Raw genomic sequence first — 24029 nt, 5'->3', positions numbered from 1 at the left:
ACCTATGGTTCCCCAATTCTGAAAAGCCTTTTCCAGTCTTCATTTTCTGTCTCTTGTCAAATATTCCAAACTTCCCCCACTCTTAAGTACATATCCCATCCCCATCTCCATTTCCCTTAGTCTTATATGCCTGGCATATGCAAAGCTTAAAAATCTCTAGTGTCCCTAATTGGTTTGGCTCAGTGGGTAGAGCATCAGCCTGCAGAATGAAGGGTCAAAGGCATATACCTTGGTGTGTAGGCACATCCCCAGTGTGGGTGTGCAGGAGGCAGCTGGTTGATGTTTCTTTCTCATTGATGTTTCTAACTCTATCCCTCTCCCTAAAAAATCAATAAAATATGTATATTTTTTTCCATTTCACAAAACAAATACAAGCTATCAGGGAAATTCCCTCAACTTTCAGTTCCCATTGCCATCCACTCACACCTTCTCTTTGGTCCATGTCCAACCTTTCCTCTACTCTTAGTGAATTTTTTTTCCTCCTGTCCAAGGTGTGACCTCTACCTGTACTCTCAGACCCACTCTTTTCCACACTCACAGGGTGCTTTCTAGACTTATTATCTACCTCTCCTATCTATCTTCAGCCTTTTTCTCTAGCACTCTATCCCCTCAGCATAGAATCATGCTCAAGGCTCAAGTCCCCCACTGTAAACACACACACACACACACACACACACACACACACACACACACACCCCACACACACACACATGCCCACGCACATAATCAAGCCTGGCCTTAGGGTTCACCTTGCTACCACCTGACCTCTGTGGATGATTGCAAAGTGCAGCCAAGGATGTGGACCACTGATTTAACCATTAGGTCTCATGAACCCTTTTCACCATCTGGTCAGATGTAAAATGCAGGTAGCGCCATCTCAGAATGAAGGCAATCTCTGATAAGAATGTCAGCAATGGAGCAGCAGCCTCTTCCTAGATTAAAGCCATAATATAGCTTCTGAGACCATTTTCTTTCTCAACTTGCCCTTCTACACATAAAAGGCGTATAAAAATGAAGTCACATTTGCCCCTTAGTGCTCTGCTATTCATTTTCTTGAAATGAGATAAGAAGGAAGATTTCTTTCTTCTTTACAGAAAGAAATCTTCCTTCTTATTGTGACTTTCCCCTCAGTCCATCTGCAGCTAGTCATTATGAAAATCCAGTGAAAGCCATTCTCTGCCACCCTCTCAATGCATTTATCTCCTTTACTATCACCTTAATTTTACATCCAGGTATGGAGCCAGGCTTCTGATGTCTGCATGGTCAGGGAGAATGAAACTCATGACCCCAGCACTTAAAAGGGGGAGACCTGGTGGCATTTAAAATACAATTTTCTCAGTACCTCCCCTGAATTCTTCTCAGCTGAAAGGCAAATACCTGACTCAAGCCTCTTCAGAGGCAGCCCCATCAGTGAGTCTTAATCACCAATGGTGGCTTTGGGACGCGGCTGCTTTGGCACATAGGTACCTCTGATAACAGAACCCATTTAACTGCTCCTAATCCACAGGGTATGATTATGTCGAGGAAATAACACCCAAGAATGGCTTTGCTGTAGTTATAACTGCTGGGCACGAGCAAAATCTGAATCCTGCATGAATTAGTCTGCAGACACAGTTCACTGTTAGGTCTATCACACCAGCAATAAAGGTGTGTCATATCACAACCAGTCTGGGTGTTCAGCTGCATGAGTAAACGAAAGGCAAGTTTGTCATTGTTTAATATAAATTAGTTTTGTTTTTAAATATGTTCCTTCAACTTTATAAATTCCTGATATATGTGAGAGTAATAATGAGTTTTTGGTGTGTGTTTTTTAAATGAGATTTTAATTTATGCTCTAATTCTCCAGTAGGTCTTAATGAATGTTTTTGGAAATTTTGAAAGTGAATACAATGTGTCTGCTTTTCTTTTTGTCCCTGCCTTTGTTTTAAAACTGTTTCTATCATCCCAGGAAAGACTATACCACTTGGGATTGCTATGATGAAATAATTGCTGTAGTCAAAGAACAGTTTGAAATTCGTACCATGAAAATTTTGGTTGACAGTGATTCTAAATCAGCTCACCACATAGGTAGTCAGATACCTCTGCCATCAACATTAACATTCAACATCATGGTAATATGCTTATAAAACCCAAAGATTAAGAATAAGAGTGTGACCTGCTCAACCTAGATTATTAAACAGGCTTGGCTTGGCTATTTTACCTCCCAAAGAAAGTTCAGAGATGGAGCTTAGACATCAGAGCCATGGAAATATGAGTAGAAGAGGCGATGACTGAACCCAGATCTGAAGGCCAGGGGCCATCATGTGGCTGTATAAGAACTAGTGCTTGTGAAGTCGCAGCAGCATCTTTTAAAGGATGGTGAGATCGAAGGCTATTCTTACATTTTCTTCATCTCTGTGTCCCTTTTGCACATTGTAAGGAGGCCAATGTGACAGAAGACTAGCACAGTCTATCCTATGCATCTAATTTCAGTCCCAGGTCTGCTCCTACTATAGCTCTGTGACTGGGAAATTCTTGTGATCTCTCTGAGTTTCCAGTGTCTGCATTTGTTTAAGAGGAGTAAAATCACAATACCTCCATGCAAGGGCTAGAGATGATATATGCAAGATGCTTGGCACCTGTGAGGTACCCAATAAATGGACAGCTGAAATAAGATTGTTTTTTTTTTGGGGGGGGGGGGGAAGGGGGGTTGTCTGCAAGTCCTTGGGAAAGAGGAGTCACCCTCAGAGATTAGAGGAGAAAGCAGAGCAGCAAATTGTAAGAAGAATTTTGGAATCATCCTCCAACAGGTAAGGTTCACACCCAGGGCCAAGTCCCAGAGGTCCCACTTAGGACCTGCTATGCAGTTCCAGAGGCAGCTCCCTCAGCCTCTACTTCATCTCTCAGGTGAGCACAGGCCCACAACTTTACTAGCGGTCAGGATGAAGGGTAATCGAACCATCCAGCCATTCTGTGCCCTTTGATTGGTGACTTCAATCATTTATATTTAGAGTGATTATTGATACACAAGGACATTCTATTGCCATCTTTTTCTCTGCCATCTGATGTTTTGAAATGGAGGATAATTTAAAAGGAAGGAAGGTGTGTGCACATACATGCACACATATAATTCTCAAGGCTAATTCTTTTTTTTACCTTTAAGCATTCATTTATTTATTATTATTTTTTAATATATTTTATTGATTTTTTACAGAGAGGAAGAGAGAGGGATAGAGAGTTAGAAACATCGATGAGAGAGAATCATCGATCAGCTGCCTCTTGCACACCCCCTACTGGGGATGTGCCCACAACCACGTTACATGCCCTTGACTGGAATCGAACCTGGGACCCTTCAGTCCACAGGCTGACGCTCTATCCATTGAGCCAAACCGATTTCGGCTCAAGGCTAATTCTGTTGAATTTTTTCCTGGTAAGGATATTGGAGGTAGTTGTTAGGGAGGAGGGAAAAAACAAATGTTCTCTTCTTGAACTATACAAGGAGGACCAGAAGTTTCTTTCCTCAAAAGCACTTTATCCATATTCCTCACCAATTCAAGGATAATTACTGCTCTAATTCCTCCTTTGGGGAAAGAATACTCTTGAAATATTATACACAACTGGAGGCCCGATGAATGAAATTTGTGCAAGAGTAGGCCTTCCTTCCCCCTGGCTGCCAGCACCAACTTCTCTCTGGCACCCTGGACCCAGACTTCCTTTGCAGCTCGGGCTTCGTCTGGAAGGATGTCTGGTCTAATTAACCTGTTAAGCTTTTATTATTATAGATGGTCATTCTTAACGTCTTGCCATTATCAGCTTAACATATCAGATTCTGGAAAGAGAGGTTTTTCAGTGAGGATGGAAGGGGAATTTCTAGAAAAAAATGGAGGAAGAAAAAAATGGAGGTAGTAAGAGATCAGCCTTTCACTGTTTTTTTACCTTCCTTTTTTGCTTTCTCAATAGCACCATCTAAACTGAGCTACTGCTCTCTGTAACCAACTAGCATATCTCCCTAGTTTTCCAAAGCATCTCATCCCTTTTCTCCTTTTTTAATCTGCAGTTTTCTACACAAACAGTAAAAGGTTATGATGGGGGGAGAAGGGAAAAAACATTCACTGGCACTGAAATCCATTTAGGTCCTGACAAGTGATAGGTATTTAGAATACTTTAAGACCAAAGATAAGGTGACCAGACGTCCCGCTTTTGGTGGGACAGTCCAATTTTTAACATTTTGTCCTGTGTCCTAGGGCATTTTAAAAAAAAGTCTTGATTTTTGCAAAGAATGCACGACAAGCTAGGGAACAGCGGGAGAATGGGAAGGGAATATAAGGTTTTCAGCAGCCATGTGGCTATTTAGCCAGGATATGAGTTTTATATTATTTTTGTTAATTTTATAATGTTAAACTTTAATAATAACAAATAATTGTTGAGAACTGATTATCGAGAACTGCTTATCAAAGTTCGCATTGTTGATCAGTTGTTAGAATTCGACCACCATTGTTTGGACTTAATGAACAATGGCATTTTTTGGGATTGACAACGACGAAAACATTTTGTAACTGTCTCAGACGAAACACATCGTACTGCATGCTACTAAGCTAGTTAAACAAGTAATGTCATTACAAATCAGCTATTCAGATAATTTAGGTAAGTAATTTATTTATTTATTTCATAAATACATAAACTTTCTTGAATTTATCAGACAGTACTCGTATTATTTATATTTTAAAGTGGCAACAAAAAGTCTAGCGCCGGTCTTGAAAGTGACACGACTATACATAATTTGACACTACTATACATAATTTTTATTTATTTATATATTTGTAAATTGTATTTATGTTGAAATTTAAAAAAATATATTACAATACTAATTTTTAATCAAGAACCCTTTCTGCTCCTCCCCCATCCCCGTCAATGGTGTCCCGCTTTACCAATGTCACCTTAACTTAGAATCAGTAACTCTGATTCTTGGTGCATGTGCACACACGAATCAGTAACTCTGATTCTCAACACGAAACTGCCCCAAGCAACACTCAATTCTCGGCACGGACACAGGGTCTCTGAGGTGACTCTGATTTTCAGCACACACCAGTGGGGTCTTTGTTTCAGTGTGGTGCAGGTGGGGTCCCTGATTCTAGGTGCACCCACGAGGCCACACTAAGCAACTATGACTCTGATCCTGGGAGAGCGTGGCTCTCACCAACCCACAGCAGCCACACATCTTGGTGTTGGAGCTCTTCAGTGACATTCGGGGGGTGCGAAGCTCCCACTGCACACTGCCCAGGCCCCTGAAACTCAACATTTGAACCTTCTGGTGATAGTCAAACTGGGGAGGCAACAAAACAATCCCCAGAGAAAAAAATGAGGAATTGTCAAGAAAGGAAATAAGTGAAAAGGAAGCATGCAATATGACAGAAAAAGAATTCAGAGTAATGGTTGTACAGTTTATCCACTAGATGGACAAGAAAATCAACAACCTATGCAAAAATTAGGAAGTAATCAAAAGTGATATAGCTACAATAAAAAATACCATGTAAGGTTTCAACAGTAGACTAGAAGAAGCAGAGGACCAAATCAGCCTAGGGGAGGCAGGTGCTTTCTGCTGTTGCTACCTCCATGTTTCCAGTTTTTTAAATACCTAATGAATAAGTCCTCTTTATTGAACTAACTGATTTGCTTTCTATTTCTAAATTGAATTATATCCAATACTTTTGTCCAATAAATAAATAGTCCTACTGAAAATAAAATAAAAAGAAAAACAGTTTTAAAATGCATTACAAATAGAGACTATCAAAAGTGCAAATGATATTAAGGGTGGGAAAGAAACAATGATCACAGGCAATTGAAAAATGTGTTGATTTGGAAAGACAAAAAACAGTTAGCTGATGAGAGCATTTCAAAGGTAATGATATGTGAAAAAGCTAAGATGCTATATATTGACCTCCTAAAAGATACCCCTGAGCTAAGTGCTGAAAACAATTCATTTAAGGGTGGTTTGAAATTTAAAGAAAAGAAATGTTTGTTTATAGTACACTAGAGGCCCAGCATGCACAAAATCATGTGTGAGTAGCCCACGGCCGTGAGCCCTTCTGCACTGCATGAGCCCCAGGACCCAGAGCAGAGCCTGATCTGCTGGTGCCACAGAACCCAGATCTCTGGCCACCAGTGCCACCAGCCCCACCTCAGGACCCACCTCCTGGTGAGTTTGGTCATTGGGTGTTATGGCTTTTATATATATAGATTAGATTCTAATATGTACTGTATATAAGAAAGTTTAAAATGGAATCATTTGTGTGGTCTGGAATGAATTAATTTAATTTACATTATTTATAATAGGAAATATGATTTATTTTTTGAACAAATCACTTCTCAAACAGCTTTCTAGAATTAATTAAGTTCAAGAACCCAGGTTCCACTGTATTTACTAAGTATCTCTTTGTGACATGAACTGTGCCAGGTCCTGTTTGAGGGAGCACCAGCATGAACTCTGCCTTCCTGGGGCTCAGGACCTCTGTGCAGAGAAATACACGTTCTCAAATGCTTATAAAACAGAGTGATTTGAAATAGTAGAGTAAACAGCAAGATCTGGAAAGGACAGAGGAGGAAAAAGTTATTTGGCTGAGAGAAATTGTAGGGTTTTCCTTTACACTAGTGTTCTTAAATATTACTCTCTTCTATTCCACTAATCACTTCTTTTCCAATGGAAAAAAACAAAATCTCTATTTGCTGGACTGTTGTTTGTTTCGTTTTATTTTTTTTTGTGTGTGTGTGTGTTTTAAAATATATTTTTATTGATTTCAGAGAGGAAGGAAGAGGGAAAGAGAGATAGAAACATCCATGATGAGAGAGAATCATTGATTAGCTGCCTCCTGGGCATCACACACTGGGGACTGAGCCTGCAACCTGGGCATGTGCCCCCTGTTGAGGAATTGATCTGTGACCTCCTGGGTCCTAGGTAGACTCTCAACCACTGAGTCATGCTGTGAGGCTGCTGGACGGTTTTGATGGGTGAGTAAAACTAAACATTAGTGCCTGAAGGTAAAAGGCAGGAGGGCCCATGCAGGCTAGGTGAAATGATACAAGTCACTTCCTTTCCCCATTCATCCCACCAGGTAGTCTTACCACGTGAACTCCATAGGCTTTTATTCCACGCACACCAGCCTGCTTCTGCACAGGCCATGCACTAAGGAAGGGAGGAGAGACAGGTGCATTAAAGACCTTTGCAACTCTGGGTGGTTTGGCAAGGTAATGGGGAGGATAGGATGCAGGTTGTGAAGATGGTGACCAGGAAATCAATCACCTGGGCAGGCAGGTGGGTTATCAGGAGACAGCATTATACTGTGGAGACCATGGCGACAGAATGGCACAGGTGACAGAGATCCAGAATCCCAACTCTTCTACCCCAGATATGTTTGAGAAGCCACCTGCTTGCTCATAGGAGTCTCAACATTCCCTCTGCAGTCTGGAACATATGCTTATTTGGTAAAGAAACTGCTTAAAATATCAAAATCGAAGCCTCTGTTAAGCTTTCTACAAAATTTCAATCATTAAATTAAAATACTTTGTATGACTGAAATAGCAAGCTGTGATATATGATTGGTTAAATTTTATTTTTCACATTAAGGAAAAAAAAATTCCATATGTTTTACCAGCTCATTGAACTTTCTTGGCAATGAACAGATTGGCAAATCTAGGAATGATTGATACCATGTGATTTTTGGGTATCATATTTTGATGATGCTCTGTAGTGTTTCAAATCACCAAAGCAGAAACCTCCCCATACACGCTGAACACAAAACTGGCAGTTTTTGTCTTGATGGCATATTTAGAGTTTAAAATCATCACCAAAAGTTTACAGGTGACATATCAGGAAAAATTAAGCCCACCACAATGTGTTGCCTTGGACGAAAAACAGTTCTTCATTATAATGAATGAAATTGCATGTTAGTCATGACTGCTGGTGACCTCTAGAAAATGAACCACTGACCCTTAAATGGATGAGAACTGGCCAGAGTAAATGAGGCAGAAGTTTTCCCAGCATAGCTGTGCATGCTGACAGGGAAGACTCTTGTTATAATTAAAAGAGATAGAGTAGTCAATAGGACCATTTAATAAAAACAAAAATGACAACATTGCCTAACTATTTTTCTGGCCTAGTCTTCATCCTCATGTTATACCATATATCTCAGTTTTAAAAGTTACACATACATTGCACATAAAAATAACACACATAACCTTGTAGAGAAACAAGCAAAAATTAATTTAGAATATGGACACCATCAATGCCCAATTTATTGACAGCAAATCTCCATCTAGATTTGTATTCTCCAGCGTGACAGCTATTAGCCACATCAAAATGACTAGTGAACACTTGAACCATGGCTGGTCTGAGTTGAGATGTGTTTAAGTACAACATGCACACCACACTTCTAAGACTTATCTCCAAACAAAAGTAAAAATAGCTCACTACTCTTTTGACAGTTAAATTGACAGTATCCTGGACATTTTGTGTTACAGAAAATATGTAATTAAAATTTATTTCACTTGCTTCCTTTTACTGCTTTTTCTAATATGGCTACTAGAACATTTGAAATTACATATGTGGCTTATATTTATGGCTTGTAGTACATTTCTGTTGGCCAATGCTGATCTAAATGAAAAGTTTGATAAACAAGGTAGCATTTAGCAATCCAAAACAAAAACAAAAACTGAAATATGCATGCATATTAACTGGTGATAACATGATCACGAAGAAACTTAGCCATAAAGTTACTGATACTTTGATGAGTTATCTTTTCCACTCTGCCCACACTGGAAAGTTTCTGCAAATCCAGATGTTTGCCTAATAACTTTCTAAAGGGAAAAGGAGAAAGAGGAAAATTCTGGGAAATGAGGTGTACTCTAATTTTAAGTTCAACTAGAAGAAACAAAAGAATCATCCACTCTTAACTTTTTGGGGGCCCTGGATTTTGCTCAAAGGAAACTATTATTAAGAACACAGAGCTGGGCTCTGGTTCTTTTTTGTGAACAGGGCTATGTTTTCCTATCAGGAAGAATGTCAGAGAGCTCTGTCCCTTCAAGGGAATGTTAATGGAACAGCCTAGTCAGGGTGTTGGCATTTTGAATGGGAAGCTGGGGACCAAGAAGCTCTATTGCATTGAGAGTGTCAGCTGGGTGTGTCCTGAGGCACATGGATTAGGAAATTTTTAACACTAAAAGGGAGTGTTTATTTAAATGAGCCTTATGCCTTTTAGGGAGTCTATTGGATCTATTTATTCTACAGTTTTTCCAACTTTATCTCATGTTCCATTGAAAAGGGTACTTTTGCTGAAACCGGTTTGGGCTCAGTGGAGAGAGCGTCGGTCTGGGGACTGAAAGGTCCCAGGTTCGATCCGGTCAAGGGCATGTACATTGGTTGAGGGCACATCCCCGGTGGGGAGTGTGCAGGAGGCAGCTGGTCGATGTATCTCTCTTATGCTCTCTATCCCTCTCCCTTCCTCTCTGTAAAAAATCAATAAAAAATATATATTAAAAAAAAAGAAAAAAGAAAAGGGTACTTTTCTGCTTAGATAGAAAATGTCATACTGTAAGTACACTTCCCTTGGCCTCAGAAATAATGGAATGTTAATGTGCCTGGGATAGTATATGGAAAGGATTGTCACCATAAAAAAAACAAGCAAATATAAAAATTACTTCACTAGACTGGGGGAAAATAAGGGATTAATGCAACTCTGTGAGATAGGGGAGGGTATTGTTTAAGCCCACCAGCTCTGAGTCCTCACAGAAAGCAAAGGGAGGAAAGCCTGATTGGACTAACTTCATCCGAGACAAGATCAGCACAGAACACAGCCATAACAAACACCCTGCCACTGAACCTCACAGAAATGTGGCTGAGTGAGGGTTAAGTGGGACAAACTGCATAATGCTTAGTGTCTAGTAAGCATTCAGGAAACATTGTTTTTGAAACAATTCTCTATAGAAAATGCGAACTCAAGGAACCTCACTGTATGTTCCCTGCTTTTGTCTAAAGTTGTCTGTGAGAAGCTTTACTCCTGCTTTAAGCTGCCAGTGACTCATGGTTAATCACCTCGCTCATTCCCCCTCCCCTTTTTATTTTGTAATATGTTGCAAATCATGTGGCATTCTGCTTTGTTCTCTGCCCTTCCTCCTTCCCCCATGAAAGCTAAGCAACTCTAACAGCTCCATTACCTTAATAAGCTGAAGCCATTCAGTAAAAAGAGTTGGTATCCACTTCATAAAATCTAGTGTATAATCATTTCTTGAAAAGCTGATGACTAATCCTTGGAGAATCACTGGCACCCTATGAAAATTCTTATCACTTATGAACTCACTATTTGAGATGAAGGTTGTTAGCCAATGACTGCTAAAAAGATATAAGCAGTGTTGCAGAAATATAAATAGACCAGCTCTGAAATTTAATTAGATACTGCATATGTTAATAATAAATTCAATTAATTTAGCCTTCTAACTATGCTAGTGAAAAAAAAATACCCAGACAAAATAATAATTCACTTTCAATGCCTCATTGGCAACCTCCTTTCCTGAGGAGTGATTTATGCACTAATTTACTGGTTGTGTCTTCATAAGATTGTTCCAAACCAGCCCTTTTGAAATAATAATTTCTACATGCGTGTTGTGAAAGATATAACTAATGATTTCTTATTAATTTTCATTTAATGAGTTGCCTATTCACATGGTAATTTTTAAGAAGTTCTCTTCTTAAGATAAACAGGTTATAAATATTGAGGATAACACTTCCACTTCACAAAAATCGTGACAGAAAATCTCTCATATTTCTCTACGTGATTTGAAAGTCAATCACGTGAAAATTTTATATAATGTACTAAATAGGAAACTATTTCTCTCCCAGTTAGTACAACTGATTGATTTAAATTTCTATAGCCAAGTGGTTCTAAGTTGATTTAAAAAAGTATTCATGAGTAGGAGAGGACTTGGAGGATAAAGGTGAGTGGACAGGAAACAAAGTCATGAGTGGGGTAGAAAGCAGCGAGGCTTGGTTAAGGAGCCCATAGCACTGGCTGACCCTTTTTTAAACAACAAAATGAAAAACATTTCTAAGTCCCTCCCTTTTTAACAAGACCCCATAATTTCTTATGTAAATATTAATATTCAATAAAAAATTTTCTTTTCAAAAAAGTTTAACTCCATAGCCACTCATTAACTATATGTTGTCATAATAAAAATTGCAAGGGTGAAATACTCAATAAAATTAACACAAAATAAAAACGAGGGAGAAGAGATTGCTCAGAAGAGTCTTAGGTATTTCAAGTGGCTCATACCTGTATAAAAAGTCCTGCAATAGACAGGACAAGGCTCTTAAAAGTAATTTCCTGCAATCCTTGGAGGAGCGGGCCTAAGATGTTAAAAACACAAATGCATTTGCTACTCACATGAGAACCGGAAGGGCCGTGTTCCTAGTCCACACTGCCTCGTGCCCTCTCCGTGGAAGAGCCCGTACTGCATCTCCCCCATGAACTTGTCCAGCTCCTGCCCTGAGGCATTGACTAGCAGAGCCCCTGTTTTGCAGAGGAAGGTGGCTTTGATCCACAGCGGTGTCCCCAGGGCTGTCACAACTCCAAGGGCACACATGAAGCTTAATACTCCCGCCATGCAAAAAATGACTTTCTTCTGTTGGCTTGGCATAATGAGAAGTGGATTTTGTGAGGGTGAAGTTCAAAAATAAGACCTTTTGAGTGATGAGAAGCTACTGGCCTGTCCTTCTGACTGCATTGATTGTAGAAACTGAACAGTCGGAGCGCAGCCGAAGAGCAGCTTTGTGGCAGGGGGCTGCGGCCAGGTGAAATGTCTGCAGAATGCCATAGAAGGCTTCATCAGCACACACTTGTCCTTTCTCCCTTTTTGCTTCTAATTCTCTCTAATTTAAAATCTTTGGACTAAGAATCTGTAAAATAAAACTCTTTCAAACTGCCTTGAGTATCTCCTCCTGTGTCCCTTGGTAACAAAGGTATAAGATAACAGATGGGAGTCCTCCGAGTAACTTGATAAATGCCTCCCTTTCTTCAGCCTTTTGTCTGATTGGGTGAGTTGAAACTTTAAGAAACAGTCTTAGTTCCTAGGTAAATTTTCAGCAACTTGAGAAGTTCGTGTATTGATGTGTTTTTATTTTTGTGAGTTTGCGTGGGTTTTTTTGTGTGTGTATGTGTGTGTGTGTGTGTGTTTGTTTGTGTGTTTGTATGTGTGTGTGACTGAAGAGAATTTTTGCAGAGGTGGAAAGGACATGTGTCTATTTATTGGTGGGTGTTAACTGATTTTGAAAAAAGATAACTGTAGCAGGACAAAATATAGGCTTGAATTGGGTCCTGCATGGATTTGAAGTGCCCTACACCAACCACCAGGGCTTGTCCTCCTAGCTTTTTCCCTCCAAGATCTATGATCTAGAACCAGTGTATCAATGGAGAATTTGACTCAAGTTTTTCCCAGCAAAAAACTAAAAAAATTAAAAATATGGAGATGTTACAAATACCTAGGTTTCTAAATGCTTTTCTTTCAAATATTTGGCTGCTTCAGGACAATAGTAAGGGGATATTATTATGAGCCTGAGAAGTACCAGAATCTGTAAAGAAGATAAGGGCATGGTCATGAGAAGAAAAGACTCTGGTCAGATGGGAGGTTCTAAAAATTTGCCACAGAATAACAAGGATCCTAGGAGAGGTAATTCGCTAGGGAGTAAAAAGACAAAGTCATGAGTGAGATTAAGTAGCAAGTGAGTTTAATTAAATTGTCAAGATCTGAAGACTAAAATTCAGAATTCAGTGATAGCTTTTAAATTCTGCATTTCCAATAAAATTCCTGTCTTTGTGCACAGATGTGAGGGTGGGGAGGGGTGTTTACTGAATAACTGTTGTGCTAGGCTCTGACCTACAAAGAGTTCTTAACTCTTAGGATGAAAGTTCATAACTTTTGGTAAAACTTCATATGTTTGGCACCTTGCTAACTATTTTACCTAAATTATCTAATTTTAATGCTCATAGTTACCATATAAGCAATAATGAAGATGATGGTGGTGGTAGTCAAGATGATGATATATCATTTTAAAGATAAAGAAATTGATGCTCAGAGAGATAAAGCAACTTGTCCAAGAGAGTAAAGGAGCTAAATTCAAATTCAGATCTAATTCTGAATTGTATGTGCTATTCTAAGCAGCCCATGACCTTGAGGAGATGCAAACTCTTCAGTTGGGGTTGGGTTGAACTAGGAGTTAACAAAGACAGAGTAGCCCACTCTTAGTTATACATCTTGGGTGCTTGAAGAACAGAAATGTTTGCAAATAAAATTTTCCCAATTGCTCAAAAGAACATGGTTATGCTAGCTTCACATGGTTAATCCATTGTGAAGCATCGCAGCTTAGAAGAAGTCAATACATGAAAATTTATTTCACACATTGGCAGCATAGATGGGTCTCTAGGTTGTGTGTGCTTATAGGGGAACTTAAAGATATAGTCTTGGACTTTGGGACACAGCAATCCTCTTTTGCTACAAGCTGTCTTGTTAAAGATATACAATTAAGTGTAGAACTGATTCAAGAATGCCAAGGTCCCTTCAGAGAAGGAGGGGACAACACAAACTATGGCCTCAAAAGAATGTGGCATACACAAGATTCAAAAGGGTAACTCAAAATTAGGGTTAGGATATAAGTAAGTCTTTATTGCATGTAACTTGATACAGAATAAACAACTCACCACAGGTTATTTTGCCTCCGAATTAATTATCCACTTTATTTAGACTAATTATCATCATTGTACACTGAAACCAAGGGAGCACCAGCAGATATCTGGAGGTGTGTATGCCACATTCAGTCCAGTAATCTTAGTTTAAAATATCCAAGGAGAGTTCTATTTAAATCGACATATTTTGTAATGGGAAGAGATAACACTTCCAAGCCTGGAAGCAGAAATAACCTACAACTTAATCAATAATATTAACACCTTTACAAAAACGAGAGTGGTAAGGGGGATGTTGGGTAGTTAGCACAGGGCAGTGGTTTAATGAATCAAAACCTTGCCAAACGTCTCTAGGCTGTGCAGGAAGAGAAGCCTTGCCTGTGACTGCAGAGAGCAATTAGATCACACCCATTAGGTTTGCATCAGTTTAAAGTGAGAAAAAGACACACAGCATAGTGAGTTACTCTTTTATCGTGAAATCGTGTCCTTCCTAGTATTTTCTGTTAAGACTTTTTTCTTTCATAAAATAATGGTAATTTAATTTTTAATTAAAATACTTGCCTTGCCAAAACCGGTTGGCTCAGTGGATAGAGCGTCGGACTGCGGACTGAAAGGTCTCAGGTTCGATTCCAGTCAAGGGCATGTACATTGCTTGCGGGCACATCAATGTTTCTCTCTCATCGATGTTTCTAGCTCTCTATCCCTCTCTTTTCCTCTCTGTAAAAAATCAATATAAAATATTTAAAAAAATAAAATAAAATAAAATATTTGCCTTGCTTTGCAAGTTAAAAAAAAAAAAAAAAAAAAAAAAAAAGGCAAACCAACATCTGTTCCCAACTTAAAAATACAAAACAAAACCTCATTGGTCTTTAACATACAAGCGCATGGATCCCTGTGTGAAAAGGATGAGGCCTGAGGACATCTCAGCTCTAACCTGGCTGTTCATTGAAGTCACTTGATATTTTAAACTATTGATGTCTGGGTCCTAGTCCCTGAGACTTAGATTTGTTTGATTTCAGAGTGTGGCCTCAGGAGTTTGCAGTGTACAGCCAGGGCTGAGAACCGGAGTACTTCCCCTCCTCACAGGCTGCCTTGTGACTCTTAACTGGGCTTGGCAGCAATCTTGGTGTTGGGGTCTAAGGAGACATGAATGTCTAATCATTAGGGAACAATATTCTCATTGCAAATTAGTAAATTTACACTATCCTTTGTAGCTCAAAATTTTGTTCAGCACCAAGAATATGATTTTGCTGAAATGTCTTGAGAGGGGTAGGTTCCAGCATATTCAAAATTCAAGACCGAGCCCTGCATCATAGATTTTCTTTCAGTCATCATATGAGTGTCACCGGCAGTGCCTTCTGACTGTGAGGTGGCCCCCTTGGGTCCTACGCCCACCTCTTCTCCCCTCTGTGCAGCTCCTTTTCAAAATTCCATATCACCCACCCACAAGCTGCAGAGTAGAGTGTGTGATCCACCCCCTGGGAGTGATATAACAGAGCCTGGCAGTCATTGTGCCTGACAGCCTTCCCGTGAAACTTCATCTTAAATGTATTGAATGACAGTGATGACACCATTTTCCTTGCAGTTGCTCTGAGAATTTGAGTCATTAATGTCAGCAAGTTTTCAGCAAGCATGAAATCTTCTCACAATCTTAATAACAATACATTTAGTGACATAAGAAAATGGAACTAGGCCTTTCCATCCTCCCCAATGACCCTTTCAGGTTCTGGATGATGACATAATCCTTAGTGTGCCTAGGAAGAATACAGGACAAGAATATAATTGAGGACTGTGTCTTTATGCCTCTTCTCACACTGAGTTAGCATCATTGGATACCTTTCCAAAAAAATGCTCAACTACAAAGGCATGGAAATTCTCACCTGAGTTGCTCCCTCTGTGCAAGAGACAGCATGGTGTGGTGTGGGGAGAGCACTGGGAGAAAGATGTGACCCAGGGTATGGGTCCAAGACCATCACTAAATTGAGAATTCCTTCATTTTTCAGGCATTTATTTTTCTCATTTAAGAAAAGAGTGGTTCTGGCTGCGTAGGTGATTTTCAAATTACTTTTAACCAGAGAAACCATTTTCTCCACTGAACTCTTGGGTGGATTAAGAGATAAAAATTGAGCTTCTATGCTGGAAGGAATGGGATCAAGGAGTTCTGCCACCGAACCCCTCACTTCCAACCCTGAAGTCAGCTCTGAGAAGCACCATGATGAGCATAGGCCAGATGATCCTTTAGTTCTCCTCTAACTAAAAATTTCTTTGCAAGTTACAAAATTAAAATTTGTGCTTTTGCTGAATTATTTATCTTCCTTTCTTCTTTGCTATTCTAACCTGTTAGATATTATAGGATACTAGAGGCCCAGCATGTGAAATCACATGGCCCTGCCCACCCACTTGTATTCTGCCCTCCAGTCCGTCACCCCGCTGAGCTCTTGCCCCGCCCACCCATGTGTGCCTCACCACACTCGCCTTGCTGCACCAGCCTTGCCGCACCTGCCTTGCCACACCGCCTTCCCGGGCCCTTCTGTGCATGCCCTGCCCACCGGCCACCAGCCTTGCTGCAATCAGAGCCTGTGGGCCACAGGGAAGGAACTGAGAGGTGCTCCATGCATCTTCTGGTGACCGGTTGTTTGGTCATTATGGTGTTACAGTGTTATAGCCACTGGCCTTTTATAATATAGATTAGTGGCCTGGGGCACGAAACTCATGCACAGAAGGGGGGTTCCCTCAGCCCAGCCTGCACCCTCTCCAATTGGGGACCCCTAGGGAAACATCCCTCTCACAACCTGGGACCGCTGGCTCCTAATTGCCCACATACCTGCCTGCCTGATCACCCCTAACTGCCTCTGCCTGCCTGCCTGATTCCTTAACCCCTCTGCATGCCTGCCTGCCTGATTGCCCCTAACTGCCCTCCCCTGCTGGCCTGGTCCTGCCCCCTAAATGCCCTTCCCTGCCAGCCTGATCTCACCCTAATGGCCCTCCCCTGCTGGCCTGATCTCACCCCCAATGGCCCTTCCCTGCCAGCCAATTTGGTTCTGATTGGTTGGTTTCTACACCAGTCAGCATCAAAAGCTCTGCCTCCTAGACAGCCACTGGCTCTTCACAGTTGACCCAGATTTGGTTCTTTGTTTTTTGGTTGTTTTTTGTTTTTTGTTTGTTTTGTTTTGTTTTTTAAGGGGAGGGGAAGGTGGGCTGTTTATTAAGTGGTTATTACAGGGGTCAGACCACATAAGTGGTGTCAGCCCCGGGAATGTGACTGTCAATGTTGATCACAAAGCCCCCAAGGCTGGTCCTGGTGAGCCCCAAGGTCAGAAATGAAACTGAAAGGCCTTGGTCACATGCTGCTTCCAGGCATCCAGGCATCCCCATTAGATACAACTGAGGTCTAGATAGGATGGTAGCTGCATGCCTGCCTCTACAAGGAGCCCTTTTCATGGTAGGCAGCATGGCAGGGTTGGAAGACTGAGCCCGGGATAGGAGCAGGGGTAGACCCCTGCAGAGAGGCACTTCTGCTCTGAAGGCAGCTTTGTTGAGTGCCTGCAGCACAGGTGTGGTGCCCTGGACAAAGCCCACAGTCTGGTAGGGGGCATCGGCCAAGGCCATGCTCAGGAGGCCTTCCTCACATCCTTGCTCTCCTGCACGGTGGGGTTATGGGAGGTGGTTATATTGAGACAGGCCTTTACCAGCAGCTTGGCCTTCACCAAGTTCACATCCGCATGATTAGAAGCATCTTTGAGGAGGCCGACAATGACTGGGGAACTCAGGCAGTTCTTGGCATTCTTCAAGGATAAGCCTGTGTTACCACCTGGATGGTTCCTTTAGGGGACCCTGCCCAGGCTCTCATCAGAGCTTCTGCCAGACCATCCAAGGTTTGGTGTGCAGAGAGAAGGCGCTGGTAAGGGCTTGAGCATTCATGACTCCCAAGAGGACTCTCCCCTTCACCATGTCCACGAACTGGACAGCAATCTCCTCCCCACAGGGCTCTGGACCTCCTTGGTGCTGGCAGCTGATGATGTTCTCATGGTCTACCAAGACTTGGTCCCAAGGCAGCTCCTACATGAACACGTCCAGCGTTGCGCCTGTGCACTGCCCTGACTGCAGGGCCCAGAGCAGGGTGCCCTCGTCCAGGATCCCTCCTCGGGTGCAGTTCACCATGTGCACTCCCTTCTTGCACAGGGTGAAGGTGCTGTCGTTCAGCAGGCCTGTCGTAGAGGGCAGGAGAGGGGTGTACACAGTGATGAAATCACAGAAGGGCCAGATCTCCTCCAGGGGCAGCTCCTGAATGCTGAAGGAGGCTGATACCTCTGGTGAGATGATGGGGTCGTACCCTTCTGTCTTCTTCCCGAAGGACTGCATCTAGATGGCCATCTCTCTCCCGATCCTCCCCAGGCCAAAAATTCCCAGGGTCTTTTCATTCAACTCGGTTCCCATGAACTTCTTTTGGTCCCATTTGCCATTCTTCATAGAAGCCGTCACCTGGGGAATCTGCCTGGTCAGACACGTGATCATTCCATAGGTGAGCTCCGCAGCACTAATACTGTTCCCACTGGGAGTGTTCATGACCAGGATGCCCTTCCTCGTGGGGCCTTCAGATCCACGTTGTCCATGCCAGGGCTGGCCCTGCTCACCATCTGGAGCTTCTCTGCTGCGCTGATGACATCGTAGTCACCTTGGTGGCCAAGCGGAGGATAAGCCCTTCGCAGTCCTGCAGCTCGGCTATCAGCTCCTCTTTGCTCAGGTTCTGCTTCTCCACTACCTGCAGCCCTCCATCTTGCAGGATCTTCCAGCAGCAAGGATCAAGGCTGTCACTGATGAACACTTTCTATAGATTTGTGAAGGCCATTGCTGGAGCCAGCCTTGGGATGGGCTGCTCTCTCTGAACAGAAATACCTCTAAACCCCCAGATTTGGTTCTGATTGGTCAGTTTCTATGCCAGTCAGCATCTCTGGGCCTTTCAACAGGGACTTATCAGAAAGGCAGGGCTAATCAGAAGCCCTGGTGGGGTCCTGGAGAAAAATGGAGGCACAGCTGCTTGCCAGACTGGGAAAGAAAGAGAGATGCAAGTGCTGATCAAAAGCTGCCACAGAGGCAATGGACCAGTCCTTGCTTCTCTCTTCAGACCTCTCTCTGGCCCTGATTAGAAGCCCCCTCAGCAATCAGTGCTGTAGCAATGCACCTGCCTTGGAAGCAGTCAGCCCCCAGGTCCAAATAGCAACTCAGCATTGACTTCCAGTCAGGTGGATGGTAGTAATGGTGTTACATTACTACCTATTATCTCTTTATTATAGAGATAATATAGATTATATTACCTAGAGATACTAGGCGCTTGATTAGTTCAATTATTAATTTTTTTAATTTTTTAAGAAATATATTTTTGTTGATTTCAGAGAGGAAGGAAGAGGGAGAGAGAGATAGAAACACCAATGGTAAGAGAGAATCATTGATTGGCTGCCTCCTGCATGCTCCCTACTAAGGATTGAGCCCACAACCCACCTATGTGCCATGACTGGGAATCAAACTGTGACTTCCTGATTCATAGGTAAATGCTCAACCACTGAATAACACTGGTTGGGCCCAATTATTAATTTTAGATTACTTAGTGGGAGTTTCTGGGTTTTGTCTGATTTGTTATTGGTAATACTGACCTTGATTTTCTTCCAAATGGATCATTATACTAAGGCCTCTCTAAGATAGATTCAACAAGGGTTCATCGAGCTTCCTATCCTAAGACAAGAAGCTTTTGTGAGTATAACCCATTTTTCTTATCTTTAAAGCAAAATCTGGTAAATTTGATCGACATTTCTTAACTAATTCAAGTTGCTGGTGATACTCAAGTAGCATTGTAATTCTCTAATGATTCTAAGGGGGAAAAACACACTCTACAGAAAGAATTGATTGATTTATTAGGGTAAAATTATCACGTATGCTAGACCTTGATTGCAGCTATTATTTGTAGAGCTAATTGCTTAAACTAGAGGATTAAAAGGGTTGAGGGAAGGGGGGAAAAGAAAACAAAGTTTTCTTAGAATACAGATGAGCCCATAGCAGATTTAGACTGGGAGGAGAATTTAGTGCAGGGGTTTTCAGGGAAGGTGACAGTACTGGGATATTTAGAGTTAATTCAGGAGTTGGACTTCTTTTACAGAGCAGCTATAGAGTGAGAGCCAGAACTGGAGAAAAATGGCTGCTGGTGGATCCATCAAATAAGAAGTGTGGCACCCTCCAATTTATCTGGTATTCTTGTTGGTATCTTATACCAAGGCTATGCTGATAGTTAAATCTCAACACATCAGAATGTCTGAGCTATTACAGGAAGGTCTGAGCTATTAAATTAAAAAAAATTCCTTAACCTACAGAAGTGAAGAGGGAAGGCATAATTTGAGACAACTACATCAACAATAACAGATGGACTAGAGTCCTATCCTAGTGCAAGGAAATAGATAATGATTTTCCTCATTGTCATGACCTGTGATAGATGTGTTGAGACTGCAAACTTTGAAGTAGTTTGATTCTGTCATTATCAGTTATTGTTGTGTATATGTCTTCCTTTGTGTGGGTGTGTGGCACGTAAAATACTGATAATTTCCTTGATGACTTGTGTCAAAATAATAGTAGCAGTATTAACAAAAATGTAACACATACAGGGACTCAGCTCTATTCTAAACATTTCCTGTGTATCACTTTTTTTTTTTTCCAGACAGACTGGGCAATTATTAGATTTCCTACTGAGGAAGGTTAATAAGAAACTAGGAAAAGTCCTTGTGGTGGGATGGGGAAACTAAGGCAAATAACTGAACAAATGGGCTGAGCAATTTGCAGCCAGTTACAGGTCACCAGGGTGGAAAGCCCCAGGTGCCTAGCAATGGGCAAAACTGGTACTGGACCTCACCCCAGGATAGCCTTTCCTCCCTAGAGATAATATCTAGGCCTCAGCTGAATTTCAGCTGCAGGTCCAAAAAAGCAGCAAAACCATGTGGGTGGAGTCAGGACCAGCTTCAATGACTAATAATTCCCTGCCCTGGCACTGACCAATTAGTGGAGACCTCAGCCTTTAAAAGACACACCTGGAAAATTTGATGAATAATTCTGTTGAGATCCTTCCCTAAGACCTTGCTAAACACCCAGCCTTTAAAACCTTCAAGATAAAGAACCCAATGTGTGCTTGTACCTTTCCATTTCCCCTCTTCTTTCCCCGTAGGCATGCATCTCCTAAACTCTAAGGGACCCCATGAGACTTGCAACAAGAGGAGCAATGGGAAGTGGCAGTTGGTCCCTGGCAAATCCCCTGAACCTGTTACCAAGACCCCCTTTTCTCTGACCTTTCAGTGAGTTCACACAGCCCAGTGTGGTTCTATTTCTTTCCTATAAGATTTCTAGAAAGCCAAAACAGTCCTGCCTAGGCTCTCTCAAATTGCTTCTTCTGTCCTGAGCCCTTCCTTGTTTCACTGTCCAGCTTTAATAAACCTACTTTCAATCACCTGGATTCATGTTGTGAAATCTTCCTGCATGACTTCAGGAACTCACATACTACAAGCTGATCCAAGCAGGCTCACTTTGGGCCCTGGCCCCTTTCTGGAGATACTACCCCTCCTCTCTTAAGATGTGCTAGGTTGTAGAATAGCTTAGTTTTCAGTCAGACAAATCTCAAAGCCTCCTAAAATAATCTTATGGCCAAGAACAGGATAGTAGTCTAAATAGGTGGGTTTATAGCTTGTCAAATCTCCAGAAACAAAAAGTGTTGACTTATGGAGAAATGCAAGCTACAGAGATCTTTAGACTAATTCCCCATACATTTTTATCATTTTTATTTGCTTATAAACATAGACTATATATCATCCAAAATTTTAGCTTCATATCAAACCTTTATTTGAGCACTATGAACAGACAGCTAAAAATAATAGAAGACCAAATGGAGAAGCAAGGCTCTCTTAACCCAATATAACAAAAGCCTAATAAGCTAAGTGTCCATGTGTCTGTTCATCCATTCAACCAATCAAAGTATAATATGCTAATGATATGCTAAGGCTGCTCAACTGTTCACAATGATGTGCACTGACTACCAGGGGGCAGACAGTTGACTGGTGGACCAGTCATTATTATGTGTACTGATCACCAGGGGGTAGATGCTCCAATGAGTAGGTTAGCTTGTGGCTGGGGTCTGGCCAATCAGGACTGAACGAGACAGACTGGACATATTCTGGAGCCCTCTTGCGGTCCCTCCCTGGCTGGCAAAAAAAGGGGTTGTATTTTGTCCAATGCTTTTTCTGCATTTACTGATATGATCATGTGGTTTTTATCTTTCAATTTGTTTATCACATTTATTGATTTGTGAATATTGTATCTACCTGGTGTTGCTGGGATGAATCCCATTTATCCCATTTGATCATGATGTATTAGGTCTTTATTAGTTGCAAGCGTACATTTATGAGGCTTTTCTGGGCATTTCTCCAAGTGCCCCTTTCCCAGGACAAGGCCTCCCGTCAGCCCCTCAAGACATTCTTGGAAAAGATACATAGAGCAAGCGTCTGATTAGATATCATTGAGAACAGCCTAGCTGAGAACATCCAGATAAGTCGTGCAACACGCGCACTCTCTAACAATGGGGCTATGGTCTGCCCTGTCCTTGGTTGACCCTGAAGGCTTAGGGGAGAGCAGGTAGGCATCCCTACCCTATGCTCCATCCTTGCCCTCGGGCCCCATGGAACATGGCTTCCCACATTCTAGCTTTTTTTTCCTTTCATTTGCATGGAATATATTTTTTCAACTCTTCACTTTCAATCTTTGTATCTTTTGTTCTGAGGTGGGTCTTTTGTAGACAACATATATATGGGTCATGTTTTCTTATCCATGCAGTCACCCTATATCTTTTGACTGGAGTATTTATTCCATTTAAATTTAAGGTTATTGTTGATAGGTATTTATTTTTATTTTTATTTTCTTTATGTCCATTATCCTCTCTCCCTCCTTTTCTTCTTCTTAAAGCAATCCCTTTAACATGTTTTGCATTGCTGGTTTGGTGGTAATTTATTCCTTTAAGCTCTTTTTTTTCTGGAAAGCTTTTTATTTCACTGTCAGTTCAAGTACTTCATGCCACTCCCTTCTGACATCAAGCGTTTTTCTTGAGAAGTCAGTTGACATTCTAATGGGAACTCCTTTGTAAGTAATTTTCTCTCTTGCTGCCTTTAACATTTGCCATTTTAATTATGATGTTTCTAGGTGTGGATCTCTTTTGGTTCATCTTGATTAAGACTTTCTGTGCCTCCTGAATATGTGTGGTGTTTTCCTTTACCAGATTGGGAAAGTTTTCTGTCATTATTTCTTTAAATAGCTTCTCTGTTCCTTGCTCTTCCCCTTCCACTTCCGGTATTCTTGTAATGTAGTTGTTACATTTTCTGTTGTCCCTATCTTAAGGGAAGATAATTCCCTTAAGCTATCTTTCTGCTTTTTATTCTTTTTTTTTTCTATTTCCTGATCTAACTGTATTTATTTCTATCTTGTCTTCCAAATTGCTGATTCAGTCCTCTGCTTCATCCAATCTACTTTTAATCATTTCCAGTGTGTTCTACATGTCAGATATGTCATTCTTCATTTCTGTTTTGCTCTTGTTTATGGCTTCTATTTCCCTTCTCATTCTGTTGTAATTTGCACTAAGTTTCTTAAGCACCTTTATTACCATTGCTTTGTACTCTATTTCGGATATGTTCCTTGCCTCCATCTCATTTAATTCTTTTTCTGGAGATTCCTTCATTTCTCTTGTTTGGGGATTGCTTCTTTGTCTCTCCATTTTAGCTGTCTCTTTGTATTTGCTTCTATGTATCAGGTAGAACCTCTATGAATCCCAGTATTTATGGGATGGCCTTATGTTGAAGGTATCTTGAGGGGTCCAGTAGTGTAGTCTTTTTGTTCACCTGAGCTGGATGCTCTAAGAGTGATCCTTATGTGCATTGTTTGGATTCTCCTGTTGTAATTGGGACTTGATTACTGATGTCCCATTTGTGTAAGAGATCTCCCCTATGACTTGCTGCCAGTGAGGTTCAACCCCAATGTTGTTGTGGCAGCTGTCTAATTATCGAGGACTCCTTAGCCCAGAGGCTGAGTCTGTCTTGAGTTGGAATTGAATTTGGGACTCTTTAGTCTGTAGGCCAACACTCTATCCACCAAGCGAAACCAGCTAGAGATAGGACTTCAATATTATTTAAAAGCTCCATGGATTATTTTATGGAATAATCAGATTTACAAGTAATTGCTCTAATCTCTAATCCTGAATCAAATCTGTCTACCCATTGCTCCTCCTTAATGGGTTACTGCAAGAGGCAGGCCCTT

General features: G+C 41.3%; 1 protein-coding gene and 1 pseudogene across 1 annotated transcript in view; both read right to left on the bottom strand.

Moving 5' to 3' along the window:
* Positions 1-11729, bottom strand: part of CLRN1 (clarin 1) — a 32506-nt gene extending 20777 nt beyond the window's left edge. The window contains exon 1 of the mRNA XM_036445793.2: positions 11409-11729. Coding sequence (XP_036301686.1) covers positions 11409-11661 — 253 coding nt within the window. The 5' untranslated portion in view covers positions 11662-11729. The remainder of the gene's footprint in view (positions 1-11408) is intronic.
* A 5345-nt stretch (positions 11730-17074) lies between these two features.
* On the bottom strand, positions 17075-18549 carry LOC118722997 (annotated as a pseudogene).
* Between the last annotated feature and the right edge of the window lie 5480 nt (positions 18550-24029).

Source organism: Pipistrellus kuhlii, unplaced genomic scaffold (assembly GCF_014108245.1).
Source record: "Pipistrellus kuhlii isolate mPipKuh1 unplaced genomic scaffold, mPipKuh1.p scaffold_m20_p_2, whole genome shotgun sequence".
NCBI classification, from domain to species: domain Eukaryota; kingdom Metazoa; phylum Chordata; class Mammalia; order Chiroptera; family Vespertilionidae; genus Pipistrellus; species Pipistrellus kuhlii.
Note: the sequence above shows the minus strand (reverse complement) of the source record. Positions and strands in the feature narration are given on the sequence as shown.